Consider the following 15,243-nt stretch of genomic DNA (forward strand, 5'->3'; position numbering starts at 1 on the left):
TATAAAATAAATGCAAATCTCTTATTAGACAGCATGGGAGGAGGTCTGTGGCCTGGCCTCCCAACACTCAGACGTTTTAATGTCAAATTGTTCATGTTTTCTAAGAGCCTGGGAGTTCTCTACCCAGATGGGGTGCTGTGCTCTTGCTAGCCTAGAGCCTCGGGTCACATTCTTTGCACACACCCCTAGAGCCTCAGGTCATATTCTTTGCACATGCTCCTAGAGCCTCAGGTCACATTCTTCGTACACGCCCCTCCAGGGCCTCAAGCTCAGCCAACACCTCCTTGGGCAGATCCTGATTGACTTGCTCTGTCAAGTAGCTCCTAATATCACGAACCTCCTGTTCCCAGAAGTCCTTGGGGATGGAAAACAGCTGAATGGTGTCTATTGCTTTGAGGCCACTGAGATCCAGGGCTCCTTCCTTTGGTACTAGCCCAATGGGAGTCTCTTGGGCACTGTCTTCTCCTTCTAATCGCCTGCAGATCCAGTCTAGCACACGAGCATTCTCCCCAAAACCTGGCCACAGGAAGCGGCCCGCCTGATCTCGCCGGAACCAGTTGACATGGAAGATACGAGGCAGCCGGGCTCCTCTGTGTCCCTCCATGCTCAGCCAGTGTTGGAGGTAGTGTCCAAAGTTATAGCCGAAGAAAGGCCGCATGGCAAAGGGATCATGCATAATGATCTTTCCTAAGGCAGAAAGGAGGGTAGGTAAGGAATCTTCCTTTCTAGGGAAGGGAAGGGGACCCCGTGTCCAGCTGGCAGAGGCTGGGTAAAAGACCACAGTTCTGAAATCTTCAGGGAAAGTGAAGAGAAGGGATGGGAGAAAGGGAGTCAGGGTGGGACCAGTATGGGGGCAGGGACAGGGAACAATGGAGGGTGTGAACTCACCTTTGTGTTCCGCAGCTGCCGTGGACTCAGAGCGCATGGAGCTGCCTACAAACACCCCGTGACGCCAGCTGAAGGCCTCGTACACCAGAGGAACCCCTGGAACACCAACGAGCAGGTTTACAGGCAACCCCTTCCTTCCAGTTTCAGACCCATGCCTCCCGCACACTTTGCATCCATCAAGGGAGAAGGAGATAGACAGCAGCAGCAGCTGGGGGTCCAGAGCGAGGGGTCCTGTGAGTTTTCAGTACGGGAAGGCTGGAGCTTGACTGCAGAGCTGGACCTTTTACTACAAAGAAACAGAGTCCACATGCTGTTTACCTTTGGGTCTGCGGCCTCCAAAGATGATGGCATCAATAGGGACACCTTCTGGTGCTTCCCAGGCTGGGTCCATGATGGGACACTGGCGAGCCGGGACACAAAAGCGTGAATTCGGATGTGCACAGGGTTCTGTGTCACCTGGCAGAGAATGCAAATGCCATCGTTTCCAAGGTCGTGTCCATTGTCAGCATGGACATACATGAGCACACACAGTGATACTTTTTTTTTTTCCTCTTAGTTTTTCTTCCTTTCATGATGCAGAGGCTTAACCCGGGGTCCTAGGCAAGTCCTCTACCACTGAGGTCCATCTCCAGCCCTTGCAAGGTTTCCTTTGGTTTCCTCAGCTACTTACAACCTTGTGTGGTATGGAAGAAGGAATCCAGGACATCTTCCCACAAAGATCAGGCTATTTATCAATCAATAATGGCGCTATGGATAATAGACAACCGTGAGAGAGGAACTGGGATCTCACGGGGCACTTTGGGTCCTTGGCATTGACCAAGACTTAAGGGAGCAGAATTAGATATTGGCATGTAGTTACAATAATTTTCTTCCCAGAAACTTTATTTACAGGATTATTATTTCCCAAACTAATTTTCCTGAGCCTAAAGCAAAACCAAGAATGTCAGGTCAATGTTTCAAGCAACTGACTTTTCATTAACAAACCAGGGAAGACAATCTCCTGAGCTATCAAAATGTAAACAGGAATTGCTTTTATTACACATTCAGTTTGTTTTATCATGATAGGAGTAGGTGTTGCCATGGCATGCATGTGGAAGTCAGAGGACCACTTGTCTTCTTCCTCCACGAGGCTCCTAGGGAGCTAACGCAGGTCATCAGACCTTGGTGCTAAGCACTTCAACATGCCGAGCCATCCTGCTAGCCCAGTGATGGATTTTAAAGCTAGCGTTACTTTAGTTATTTCTGTGGGCCTGCCCAGACCCCGACAGAGTGGTAGGCTGGGGCATGAACTCAGTGAGGGACATAACCTGAGGAGCCCAGAGCACCTGACACCTTCAAGTGTATTGGAGAGAAGCTAGGAACCAAGTCAGTGGCACATGGGTGAGCACCACTGGGGGACCATACAGGCACAGTGCTTTCTCCATTGGGAGATGATGGCCAGGCTGGAAGTAGGGGTGAGGGAGCCATGGGTCAACAAGTCTGTCCCTGCCACCTCCCAGCCTGGGACCCTAGTTAAGGGTGTTTATGGTTCTGGGAACTAAAGACGGGCATGTGACTCTCTAGTTTTATCAGTGAATTCAGAGTTGATGAAAGGGTTGGGAAACTGGCCTGTAGGGAAGATTATTGTTTTTTGGATTTCTCAGTTGGGCAGGGAGACTGAGGGGGCCTTAATGATGGTGTTAGAGAAAAAAAGGCTGGTCTTGTTTGGAGGTTGACTGCTAGGCTGTCTGGAAGGCTCACATTCGGCCTTCAGTGACCACAAGCCCTTCCTCTGCTGTGCTCTCTCTCCCTGTAACTGCAGAAGGCAGTAAAAGTGATTGTTGGGAGTGCAAGGCGTGGGGAGGGATGGGTCTCTGAGGCATCGCGGTAATGACAGGGTCAGGAAATCAGCCTCCAAGAAAGTGTAAAGTGTTAGCCTGAGTTCATGTAGAAGGATTATAGCGAGGGATGGAAGGGTAGGGTAACTTCGGACACTGGTATAAGCAGGGGAACGCAGGAGCCAAGTGGCAAAGGAGACAGGCTTCCGTCTTTCCAAATAGGTCAAATGTTACCGGCCCAATTCCCTCTGTAACAGTTTTCCAAATAGTTCTTCCCCCACAACCCCAGCTTATGTTTACTATTGACAAGTGCTATGTATCTGATAGTATGTTAAACTCCTTTTATGTATTACTTAATCCTCCCATAATCTTAACAGGTGAGTACTATGATAAACCCCATTGAGTTGGTGGGAAAAACTGTTGAAAACTTGAGTAATTATCCAGATCTCCAAACAATGATTAATGGATCAGAGACGCAAACTGAGATCTTGCCTGGTGTTGGAAACTACAAAAGGCTACGGTCGTAGAGGGTTTTCATCATTAAAGTTGCTATGGCTGGAGACTGGCTGCTTTTGCAAAGGACACAGGTTCGATTCCCAGCACCTACATGGTGGCTCACAACCTTCTGTAATTCCAGTTCCAGGGGATCTGCTGCCCTGTTCACTGCATGCATATGATGTACAGGCACTTGTAGGCAAAATGCACACCCACATTAAAAAAAAAAAAGTGCCGAGCCCTGGGGCCTCTGTCACAATTTCCTCACCCCACATACCAGGTTTCCAGGGCTTTCCCAGCCAGGAGGTTACGGTGACACCAGGTGGAAGAGGCTGGTCAATGCCTTCCCAGTACACACCGCCATCACTGGTCTCGGCCACATTGGTGAAAAGAGTGTTACTCTGGATTGTGGCCATTGCATTGGGATTGGTGGTAGCAGAGGTGCCCGGGGCCACCCCAAAGAAGCCGTTCTCAGGGTTGATGGCCCGGAGCTGACCTGCCAAAAGTGGAAGAAAGGAAAGGCCCTTAGGAAAAGCCGAGATGTGAGGCTGAAGGAGGTCCTTCGCTATCTCCTTTTTTGGGACCGTAGCTCTGATATAGAGAGGCTTTGTTTCTGGGGTTGCTGGACTCACTGAGGTATGGGGACCATGCTGGCTGCTAGGAAAAGGGCCCTCACCTTCACTGTCAAACCTCATCCAGGCGATGTCGTCCCCCACACACTCTACTCTCCAGCCTGGCAAGGCTGGCTGCATCATAGCCAGATTGGTTTTGCCACAGGCACTGGGAAAAGCAGCTGCCACATAGCGCTTTTTCCCTGCAGGGTTGGTGATCCCCAAAATCTGTGTCGGAGGCAAAGAGAACAGAATGAAGTCACCAAAAGTCAGGGTGTAGTCTGCATGGATAAGGGCAGCTAGCAGGGAGTGGGGTAGGGAGCGGGGAATGGACACTAATGTTTATTCCCTAAGCAGGTGTCCCCCCCTTCTCTAGGGCCAGGGTAGCAATGTTCAGCAGCCTGGAGCTAACACTTCAGGCTTTCAGGCTCACCGTCCTGGCACCTGGCAGGAAGGAGCAAGGCCGAGGCAGACTGCCAAGGCTTCCCCAACCACCCCCCTGTCCACAGCTGCTCAGTTCCTCACCAGGCCCTCACCAGCATGTGCTCTGCCAGCCAGCCCTCATCCCTGGCCAGGCGAGAGGCGATGCGCAGGGCAAAGCACTTCTTGCCCAGCAAGGAGTTACCACCATAGCCGCTGCCGAAGGAGACGATCTCCCGCTGGTCTGGCACGTGGCCAATCAGGGTTTTTTCCGGATTGCATGGCCACTGGCTCACAGGATCCCCTGGAGACAATGGAGTCAGAGTGCTGCTGGTAGTGGCATCAGAAACCAGGGTGTCGGGGACTGGAGGGATTAAGGACTGACCCAAAAGACACTTGGAAGCACTGGCAGTGTCCAGGGGTAGCTAAGCCCCCTTTTCCAGGACCCATCAACTCTTGTGCCTCTATCAGACATGGAGACTGACTTCTGAATCCTGTGTAAACTGTTCTCCAAACAGTGTTACTCCAGTCCAGAATGCTTCCCTGGGCCTTGGGGAGTAATCATTCACATCCACAATTTCTCTGTGGATGGGTAAGATTTGGGGCTCCCTCTGAGGGCAAGAAGGTCTCGGTGTCCTACTCTCGATAGCATAGGTACTCACCATGCCCAGTCAGGGGCTGGCCCACTGAATGCAGACACCTGATGAAGTCACCATCTCCCAGGGCCTGAAGGACAGGTGTTCCCAGGCGGGTCATAATACGCATGCTTGCCACCACATAAGCTGAGTCAGTGAGCTGCACTCCAATGCGGGACAGCGGGGAGCCCACAGGACCCATGCTGAACGGAAGCACATACATGGTACGGCCTACGGAGGAAGGTGCCACCTGGATGAAGGATTCCAAACCCAGCCATAGCTCCAGTGCCCCGCTTCTGTGTCCCTGACTTGTTACCCTGCATGCATCCTGGGAATCTCTCGTCCACAGCTCGCTGGAACTCATCCGGCGACATCCAGTTGCCCAGCTGCCCACGGGCCCCACCAGCTAGAAGGGGCACTGTGTCCCGCTGCGAAGGAGTGACAATCACCGTCTTGCTCTCTACCCGTGCCACATCCTTGGGGTCTGTGCGAGCCAGCCAGCTGGGGGAGACAGGATTGCCAGGAAATGGTGTCTAATAGAGTTAGTTCACTTGTCTTCAGACTCACTTTGTTTTTTGTTTTTTTTTTCTTCCAAGACAGGGTCTCACCATGTAGCTCTACCTGTCCTGGAACTCACTATATAGACCAGGCTAGCCTCGAACTCACAGAGATCTATTTGCCTTTAAGTGCTGGGATTAAAGGCATGTACCACGAAACTCACTTTTTAAGTCCAACTTTGGCTCCAGGTCTGTTTGCCTTATGTTTTCTTAGCCAACTACATTTTAGTTCCTTTAGGCTTTGTCTCGTTAAGAGGTGGTTTCCTCAAGGCCCAGCCTTGGAGCCTCTACCCCTGGTAGAGGTATGTTTCATGAAGTGTTAAATGAAGTGTGTGTGGGGGGAAGGCAGTCGGTCCTTTCACCCCAAAAGCAAGAACTCCCATTTGTAAACTCCTATCAACTTTTTCATTTAAGTGAAAACATTCACTTCCTAGCCCACTTCCCCTCAAGAAGCTCCCATTCTGGTTCATTCCACTGGTATTGTCTAGAAATATCTTTGTCTTGGTGAACCCAAAGAGACCTCAGCCTAAGCAGCAGCCTTTGTTTCAGGGGCAGCTAGTTTCAAGGCTTACCAGTTCTTGTACTTGGGGAGCTTCCGGATGAGACCCTGCTGTTCCAGCAGGGCCAGGGTGGCAGTGTTCTCAGCCTCAGTGCCATCACAGATGTGGATGCCCTCTGGTTGGCACAGACGGGCACTGCGCTCCACAAAGTCCCGAACTCCAGCTGGCAGCTGGCCCAGATCTCCACTGAGCACACGCAGGGTCTGGATGCTACGGCATGGTGACCGGCACCAGGGCCTCAGCCCATGCCAGCTAAGCCTGTAAGAGTCAAAACAGAGAGGCAACCATCCGGTGACTATCATGGGAGACAGGTTTTGGGGAGGGAGAACAGGAAGCTTGGGCTCTGGAAGGCACTAATAAAACATATCTGGTTGCAGGCACCAGGTTACATACGGTTGGTACGTGGAATGAGCTCGGACTACCTGCATCTGTGGCCTTTATGAGGTATGTGTCTCCTGACCAGGAAAGAGGTGGTCAAATAAACAAAAAAGCACACATCTGGCTGGAGAAGTATGCATGCTGATACTGCACGTGTGGCCCATGCTGTTTTACTACGTCTGCTGCAGGATTAGAAAGAAGCAGGTGCCTCGTGGCCCAAGCGTCAAGGAACTGCCCAGATGAGAGCTTCCTGAGGCTATTTTAAAAATCCTCACCAGTGTTCTTTTCAGTCACAGTTTTTGTGTTAAAATGGCAGTTATTTTTATCTTTTTCTTGGTGTAAATGTTTCAACAAAGGGCGTAGTTTTTAGAGCCCTCTTCCAATGCCTGGTTTTCAGATTAGGATTCTTGCATAAAGACAGCTGGTGTTGGGGGTTCAGATAGTGCATTTGTTCACCTGGGTCAACAATGATTGGCTAAGTTTTTGTTATTTTATTTTTGTTTTTTGAGACAAGGTTTCTCTGTGTTAACAGCCCTGGAACTCACTGAGATCCGCCTGCCTCTGCTTCCCAAGTGCTGGGATCAAAGGTGTGCGCCACCGCTGCCCAGCTTAGTTAAATATTTTTTAACTTTAAGTGAAAGGCTGATAAGAATAACGAATGTCACTGCCAGGGGTCCTTGCCTAGATTTTCAGAAGGGCAGGGTCTCAGTATTGTTTGTTCTGTTATGTTCCTGGAAGATAGTAGGGTCTGTTGTGATTGGTCTGGACCCAAGATAGCAAAGGCCAAGAGAGGTAGTTACCCTCCTCACATGCAAGGCCTCACCTGCCAGAAACCCACAGTAGACCATGATGGCTTCAGCCTGTGCCCTCCTTGGCTCGCCTTAGAGGCCGCATGCCTACAGAACTTTAGGGGTTGGTGGTAGGTCAGAACACTCTGAGAGGTCAGGAAACTCAGATCACAGGCTATATGCCTGGGAAGGAAGAAAATGGAGCTCTTGGATGTGGGGGTTTGGGCCTGGGTGGCGTGTTTTCCAGAAGACAAAAAGGGCAGCATGCTTAGTGTGGCCCTAGGGGGTTGGGGGCCCAGCAAAGCAGGGCTCCTTGTACCTTTTTCTGTCCAGGAACGTTTCCCTGAGAGATTAATTTTAAAGGCACAGCCTTGAAAGCTGCTCTCCCGTTGTCTTACATGAAGCACGGCTTCCTCCAGGGCCACCCCCATCCTCCTGCATGCCTCTAAGAGGGACATCTCACTATCCTTCACAGACCACTCCATAAACTGACCAAGTAAAATCTGCATGGGAGAGATAAGGAGTCCGGTTTAGGCTCAGTGTCAAAGACCCTGGAGAAGGGGACACACAGAGGAGAGACCTGCTGGTATGGCAGGAGGGCAACCAGCCAGGGCAAGCTTGGGGTCCAGGACCTGCTAGGGGAAGAAGCCAGCCAAGTTCAAAAGAAGGCAATTTGCCCCCCTTCTCCCATCTTCCTTCCTTCCCTCCCTTCCTCCCCAGTCCCCAGGTCCCTGAGGCTCCACTGGGCTTCATGCCAGGTTCCATTCTCGGGAGGCAGCGAATGATGTTTACCTTCTACCTTCTTTCGGGAGCTTTGAGCTTGGGCTCCCAAAGGCTCAACAAGCCCTTTGGCCTCAGGGCCTTATGGCTCCTCACAGCATTGAGGGATTGCCTGGGAGCCCCAGTCTGAAAGAATTACACCTGGTAAGTAAAGGATTTGCAGAGACAGGGCTCGGGGAGGCAAAGGAGAAGCGGGAGGAGGTTGAGAGTGGCAGACAGAAGACAGCACAAGTGGGGAGGGAGGGGTAGGAGAGCACGGAGGCTGGGAGAGCTCGCGTGGCTGGAGAAAGGGGGTGGGGTGGGGGACGCATCCCCGTGAGACCCAGGCTGGTCAACAGCCGCCCTGCCAGTCTCTTCCTAGGATGAGAAACAAGCGGAGGCAGCTCCGATGGAGGAGCACGGAGTGGGCCCCGGCCTATGGGTCACTCACCGCAGGCTGGGGAGGTACATAGCTGCCATGGCACCTGGGCTGGCGCTGCGGGGTGGCCACAGGAACCAGCGCAGTCGGGGGAGACAAGGAGCGTGGAAGGCGGGGAAGGAAGGAGCGTGGCAAAGCAGGAGGGAGCTGAGGTTGGGCGGGAGGCGCTTAAAAAGGAGGCGGGCAGGCGCCGGGGCGGAACCTAGCTGGTTCTCTCGCCCATCTGTGGGCCCGCTCACTGGCCAGGGCTCCGGGCACCAGCTCTGTGAAGCTTCCGCCCTACAGTCATCATTCCCGCAAGCCTGCTCTTCCCATTGGAGGCTTGAGTTCACCTTGGACCCGCCCACTCCGAGGCTCCGCCCCACGACCCGCCACGCTGCAGGGCTACTGATGTAACTTTGAAGGCTGTTGCTCCTTAGAGATAGCAACCAAAACACATCGAATGTCAAACAAGCTAAGAATGAGGGATGAGACCAGGAGTGGGAGCCCAGAATAGCCAGATGTCTAAAACCTCGGGGACTGGCTTTACCTTTCCAGAGCACGCCTAGCCTTAGGCCTTTCTTTTTTTTTTTTTTTTTTTGGTTTTTCGAGACAGGGTTTCTCTGTGTAGCTTTGCGCCTGTCCTGGAACTCACTTGGTAGCCCAGGCTGGCCTCGAACTCACAGAGATCCGCCTGGCTCTGCCTCCCGAGTGCTGGGATTAAAGGCGTGCGCCACCACCGCCCGGCGCCTTAGGCCTTTCTTTTGCAGGGGCCCAAAGCTAAGTTTTCCTTAGTCCTCAAATAAAAAACGAAAACAAACAACTGTTGTCCTTGTCTTTCTCCTCCTTCTCCTTCTCCTCCTCCTCCTCCTCCTCCTCCTCCTCCTCCTCCTCCTCCTCCTCCTCCTCCTCCTTCTCCTTCTTCTTCTTTCGAGACAGGGTTTCTCTGTGTAGCTTTGGAGTCTGTCCTGGATCTTGCTCTGTAGACCAGGGTGACCAGGGTGACCTCGAACTCACAGAGATCCACCTGGTTCCGCCTCCCGAGTGCTGGGATTAATGGCGTGCACCACCACCGCCCAGCTTGTCTTGCTTTTTATCAAGGGAGTTTTCTCTAGCACCATGGGTGGGATCTTTCAGGTCCAGGGACATTTCTTTGGTCCTCCCCTCCCCCAATCCTAAGAAACATATCTGCCCTCATCTTGCCACTATCATAAAGTCCTTGAGTAATTTCTTAACTTGACATTCCATCTTGAGACCCTGGGTATCTACAATCCAAATGCTGAAGCACTTGAAACTCAACACATCTAAGGTGAACATCTGCACAGAATCCCCCCTCTTTCTGGTAACAGCACTTTGACTCTCCTTTGGCGACCCATCAGGTCACGTGGGTCTGCCCTTGATTCTCTTAGGGCCAATGGATGTGGCCCACCCTCCGACCAGAGCAGTCCGGATGCTCAGAGATGGGGACCTGAGATCCCTGTCAGACTTTTTCTGTAAACTTTGGAAATGAGGTCATTTTCTGCTGGATTGCTGAGTTGGGAGAATATAAACTGGGTTCTATGGGATGTCAGCTGGTACTGCAAAGCCTGCCTGAGACAGAAGCAGGGACGAGAGATAAAGATCAGTAGATTTTCCCTAACCCCACAGTGGACTTTACTGAGATATCTTAAAGGCTGCTGCTTCTTTAAAAAAAAAAATTATTTACTTATTTTTATGTACATTTGGGTTTTGCATGTATGTCTGTGGGAGGATGCCAGGTCCCCTGGAAAACTGGAGTTACAGACAGTTGTGAGCTGTCATGTGGGTGCTGAGAATTGAACCTGGATCCTTTGGAAGAGCAGCCAGTGCTCTTAACTGCTGAGCCATCTCTCCAGCCCTGTTAAATCCTTCTTAAGTCCCCACTTCTTCTGAGGTTCTGGGTTGGAAACTGAGGGGAGATGCTCCGTGGGCAGGGGACTGAGTTGAGGCAGGGTCTCCTTAGCAGCTGAAGGGTTCTCTCTTCCTATCCTGTTCATGCTGGGGCAGGTGGTCCAGAGTTTCTTACTCCTTAGAGGCCATGTGGACCATGAGGTCCACCACTCTGTTGCTGTAGCCAAATTCCTTGTCATACCTGGACATGACCTTGACAGAGTGGTTGTTGAGAACAATGCTGGGCCCACTATCAAAGATAGACCGGATGTTGCTGTTAAGAGTCTCAGGAAACAGCCTTGTCCCCAGATAAGCCCAGGATGCCCTTTAGGGGGCCCTCCAATGCCTGCTTTACCACCTTCTTATTTCTTATCTATCTATCTATCTATCTATCTATCTATCTATCTATCTATCTAAATATCTATCTATCTATCTATTTATTCTTGAGTCAGGGTCTCTCCATGTAGTCCTGGAACTCACTATGTAGACCAAGCTAGCCTTGAGTGCATGGAGATTCAACTGCTTCTGCCTCCCTAGTGCTGGGATTAGCTTTTTTTAAAAAAATTTTTATTTTATTTATTTATTTTTTTTATTTTTTGAGACAGGGTTTCTCTGTTTAGCTTTGTGCCTTTCCTGGAACTCACACTGTAGCCCAGGCTGGCTTCAAACTCAGAGATCCTCCTGCCTCTGCCTGCCGAGTGCTGGGATTAAAGGCGTGCGCCACCACCACTTGGCCACCACCTTCTTGGTGTCTCCTAAATGGCAGTTTTCTCCAGGCAGCATGTCAGATCCAGGACACACAGGGGGAGTAGGAACACAGAGGGCATGTTAATGAGCTCCCTGTTTAACTCTGGGATGATCTTTGTCCACAGCTTTGGCAGCATCAGAAATGCAGGAATGATGTTTTGGGCAGCCTCATGGCCATTACACCATGATTTCCCAGGGGTGAGGGGCAGCCAAGGTCTTCTGGGTGACAGTCACAGCATAGACTGTGGTTCTAAGTCCCTTGATGACGCTGAACTGTTTCCATGGATGACCTTGGCTTGGGGCTGGAGGTTGCCGAGCAGTCTGTGGTACTTGAGGCATTGCTGATAAACTTGAGTTGTGTCTCTCATGGTTCACACCCATCCCAAGAGGTGTTACCATAAAGGGCAGAGATGATGACCCTCGTGGCTCCATCCTTCAAGTGGGCCACACCCTTCTTCCTGACGGTGAAGACACCAGTAGACCCCACCACATACTTGGCGCCAGCATCTACCCATTTGATGTTGGCAGGATCTAACTCCTGCAAGATTAAAGACAAATTTCCCATTCTCATCCTGGATGGGACCATGGAACTTGCCATGGGTATAATCATATAAACTGTGGGACATGTAGACCACACAGTTGAGGTCAATGAAGGCGTCACTGATGTCAACAATACCTACTCTGGTAGAGTTGAAGGCAGTCTTGGTGACTAGGCACCTAGTACAGCCAAATCCATTCTTTCTAACCTTTACTATTACATCTCAGGCATTAGGCTAGCACTTCATGGAGGAGATGTGGCTGTTTCTAGGTGGAGCAGAAAGCCGATGTTCTTGTGACAAGAATGAATACATTTGTTCTCTAACTTAAGCTAATTTTAAGTGGATTCCGCCACTTTCAGTAAAAATAATCTTGATTTTTTTTTTTGACTCCTCAGAGTTTTGTGCTGGAGTATAGTGACCTCGAATGGTGGTCTGTAGCTGGTCCTCAGTGCTTCCCATTCAGACTTGAATCTGCATTTAATTTCATGTATGTAGACTTTTACCACTCCCACCCCCATGCTCTGCCCCATAATCCCGGCACTAAAACTCTGTTCATGGTCACCTTGCCACCACCAACTTACTCCTTGACTGCATTTTAGGCCTCAGGCTGTTCACAGTGGCATCAGCTTGGTTGACTTTCTGAAGGTCATCATCTTGTTCACAAGCTCTCCAGCTCCCATGGTTCTCTGTCTCAGCAAATGGTACCATCATCTAGCAAGTTGCCCCAGAGAGTTCCTGAATTAGACTACAGTATTTTTTTTCTAATCTTCCATAGCTAACTAGACACCAGGACCTGTAGAATTGTTCTGCCCAATTCGCTCTTAAATCTGTCCATACCACCCTTGATACAGGGCTCCCCTTTCACCTGGCTTTATGTGGCAGCTCCCAAGGCACTTCCTGGCACTGTGCTTTTCAATGCCCCATGTGTCTTTTGTGTGTATAGAATCACTTTGGAGAGTTAAGAGAAAGGATTGATCTTCATGACGTGATAGTAGGTGCTAGCTAGGTTCTGGCTCTGCCTGCAAGTCTCATTCAGTCCACAATCACTTTATCTTGTGGATGTAGACACTGAAGCTTAAGTCATTTGCTCAAAGTCACATATCTGATTGGCAGGAGAAATGGAATTTGGTTCCAGGTCTTTCTGACTCTAATTGCCAAGATTTTTTCTTCCCTGCATTCCTATAATATACTATTTTCTAGGTTTATTGTTAGCTAGACCCTATCTCAAAAGACAAATGGGAAAAGATGACTCCTAAGAATCTTAGCCTAGGCTTAGGCCTCCAATTCCTAATCTGGCCTCTAGCTGTCGGGAGTTATCACCTCCACCTCCCTTCTTGCCTAACCTTTCTCTGTTTTGTAGAAAGAAAAATCTAAATAAAACGAGTCTCGATTTTATCTGTCCCCTACCAGTGTCCTCCTATGAAAATCAGCTGGTGAATGACTGAGTGAAAGAATGAATGATCCCTCACTCTTTTTTTATTTTGGGGATGGTTTCTCACTATATGGCCCCGGCTGGCCCAGGTTTGCTGTGTAGAACCGGCTAGCCTTGCCTCCTGAGTGCTGGGATGAAAGCATGTAGCACCACACCTAGCAAGTCCTGCATTTCTTCAACTCTTCTTGCCCACCATTTCCTTTTCAGCTTCAGGGAGACAAAGTAAAGGGCATGCTGTAGGATTCTCCTGCATGACTGTTGTTTGCTCCCCCAACCTCAGCCTACTCCCCAATCTCAGCCTGTCTCCCCAACCTCAGCCTGCTCCCCAACCTCAGCCTGTCCCCCCAACCTCAGTCTGTCCCCCCAACCTCAGCCTGCTCCCCCAACCTCAGCCTGTCCCCCAACCTCAGCCTGCTCCCCCAACCTCAGCCTGTTCCCCAACCTCAGCCTGTCCCCTCAACCTCAGCCTACTCCCCAACCTCAGCCTGTCCCCCCAACCTCAGCCTGCTCCCCCCAACCTCAGCCTGCTCCCCCCCAACTTCAGCCTGCTCCCCCAACCTCAGCCTGCTCCCCGCAACCTCAGCCTGTCCCCCCAACCTCAGCCTGCTCCCCCCAAACCTCAGCCTGCTCCCCCCAACTTCAGCCTGCTCCACCAGATGGCACTGTGTCCAAACAGTACAACCAGGGGGCAGGGTGTGACCAGCCTTGCCCGGCTCTGTGTTTTGTTTTTTTTTCCCTCTCTCTTAGGGACAATCTTGGTTTATCTCTTGGATATCTCACAGACTGACTAGTGTTGAGAACAGTCCCAATTTATCTGAGAAAGTTACTAACCCTGTTGGATACTTGAAAACACAACAGTAGCTCTGGGCATGGTGGCGTACCTCTTTAGTCCCAGCACTCTGGACATAGAGACAGGCAGATCTCTGTGAGTTCAAAGCTAGCCTGGTCTAGAGAACAAGTTTCAGGACAGCCAGGGCTACACAGAGAAAACTTCTCTCAAAAAACCGAATGAGAGAGAGAGAGAGAGAGAGAGAGAGAGAGAGAGAGAGAGAACACAACAGTAGAAGGCACTGTAGGCATCTTCATTTTTCTTACACATTCATATCTATGATAAAATTTGATCTATAAATGGTCATAGTAAGTGATTGATAATAAAGTAATAGGAGACTGGGATGATGATAAAGTCCCAAGCGAACATGAAGAACTGAGTTTGGATCCTAGCACCCAGGTAATAAGCTGGGTTTGGTGGCAGACATCTTTAATCCCAGTCCTGAGGGAGAGACAGGAAGATCTCAGGTTCACCAGCTAGTCCAGTCTAGCCGATTTATGAACTTCGTGGTCAGTGAGAGATCCTGTCTCAAAAGATAAGGTGGAGAGCAAGAAAGACACCTACGCTGACCTCTGGATCCCACATGTGCATGTACACACACACACACACACACACACACACACACACACTCAAGTTAAAAAAAAGAAGCTGGGCTATGTGGCACATGACTGTGATCTGAGTGCCAGAGAGACAGACAGGAGGCTCCCAGGGCGGGAGCCCAGGGCGGTCAGTCTAGCTGGATTTGTGAGTTCCGGGTTCAGTGAGAGACCTTGTCTTCAATGGAGTGAACAATGGAGTAAAACATCTAACATTGACCTCTGACCTCCACATGTGCACACATGTGGGTATGTACCTGCACACATATGAACATGTACAGGTACGTACATACACCGACTGAAATAAATAGGTTAACACGTGAGAGTGAGCCAGGCATCGTGGTGCATGCCTTTAATTCTAGCTCTTGGAAGGCAGAGGCAAGCTGGTCTCTGTATGTTCTAGGCCAGGCTGGTCTACACAGTGGGTTCCAGGACAGCCAGGGCTGTGTAGAGAGGCCCCATCTCAAGCAAACAAATAGAAAAATAAGAGAATAATTATGACAGCATACTATGATGGAAGTTGTGAGAGTCTTTCTTTCTTTTCTTGAGTCAGAATCTTCCTATGTACTGGCTGGCCTGGAACTCACTGTGTAGACAAGACGGGTCTCAAGTTTACAGAGATCTGTCTGCTTCTGTCTTCCTAGTGCTGGGATTAAATGCATGGCCACCACGCCTGGCCTTATAGTCTCTTTCAGAGCCTCGTTGTACCCTTCTTTCTATGATGTGAGATGATACAATGCCTACACGATGAGACAAACTGTGACATAGGGCTAGGCTACCACTGATCTGATGACATGTCAGAAGGAGACACGTGCCATCACCATGACTCCTGACTTTGTGGTTATTAGTAAGTAAAATAATGGCTA

At 50.3% G+C, this 15,243-nt stretch overlaps 2 protein-coding genes across 3 annotated transcripts in view; one reads left to right on the top strand and one right to left on the bottom strand.

Annotated features, from left to right (window-relative positions):
* Pck2 (phosphoenolpyruvate carboxykinase 2, mitochondrial) lies at positions 1-8,713 on the bottom strand. Its single transcript, XM_052733189.1, has 10 exons — positions 8,360-8,713; positions 5,996-6,241; positions 5,183-5,367; positions 4,894-5,097; positions 4,348-4,535; positions 3,877-4,039; positions 3,478-3,696; positions 1,207-1,344; positions 889-984; positions 1-687 (listed from the first exon to the last, which is right to left on the bottom strand). The coding sequence occupies exons 1-10, from the start codon at positions 8,386-8,388 to the stop codon at positions 233-235; spliced, it is 1,923 nt and encodes a 640-aa protein (XP_052589149.1). The 5' UTR covers positions 8,389-8,713; the 3' UTR covers positions 1-232.
* Positions 6,248-15,243, top strand: part of Nrl (neural retina leucine zipper) — a 23,249-nt gene continuing 14,253 nt past the window's right edge. For both annotated transcript variants that reach the window (XM_052733190.1, XM_052733191.1), the window contains exons 1-2: positions 6,248-6,427; positions 7,870-8,073. The gene's annotated coding sequence lies outside the window, so the exon portion shown is untranslated. The remainder of the gene's footprint in view (positions 6,428-7,869; positions 8,074-15,243) is intronic.

This window comes from Peromyscus californicus, unplaced genomic scaffold, assembly GCF_007827085.1.
Source record: "Peromyscus californicus insignis strain IS unplaced genomic scaffold, ASM782708v3 Scaffold_12__1_contigs__length_115047231, whole genome shotgun sequence".
Classification (NCBI taxonomy): Eukaryota; Metazoa; Chordata; class Mammalia; order Rodentia; family Cricetidae; genus Peromyscus; species Peromyscus californicus.

What these genes read in the sequence shown, in the direction of transcription:
- Pck2 (XM_052733189.1), bottom strand. Translation starts at nt 8,388, where the DNA reads ATGGCAGCTATGTACCTCCCCAGCCTGCG. An exon ending in CTCCCCAAGTACAAGAACTG is followed by an intron (nt 5,368 to 5,995) that starts GTAAGCCTTGAA and finishes TGTCTCCCCCAG; the next exon opens with CTGGCTGGCTCGCACAGACC. An exon ending in GGGAAAGCCCTGGAAACCTG is followed by an intron (nt 1,345 to 3,477) that starts GTATGTGGGGTG and finishes ATTCTCTGCCAG; the next exon opens with GTGACACAGAACCCTGTGCA.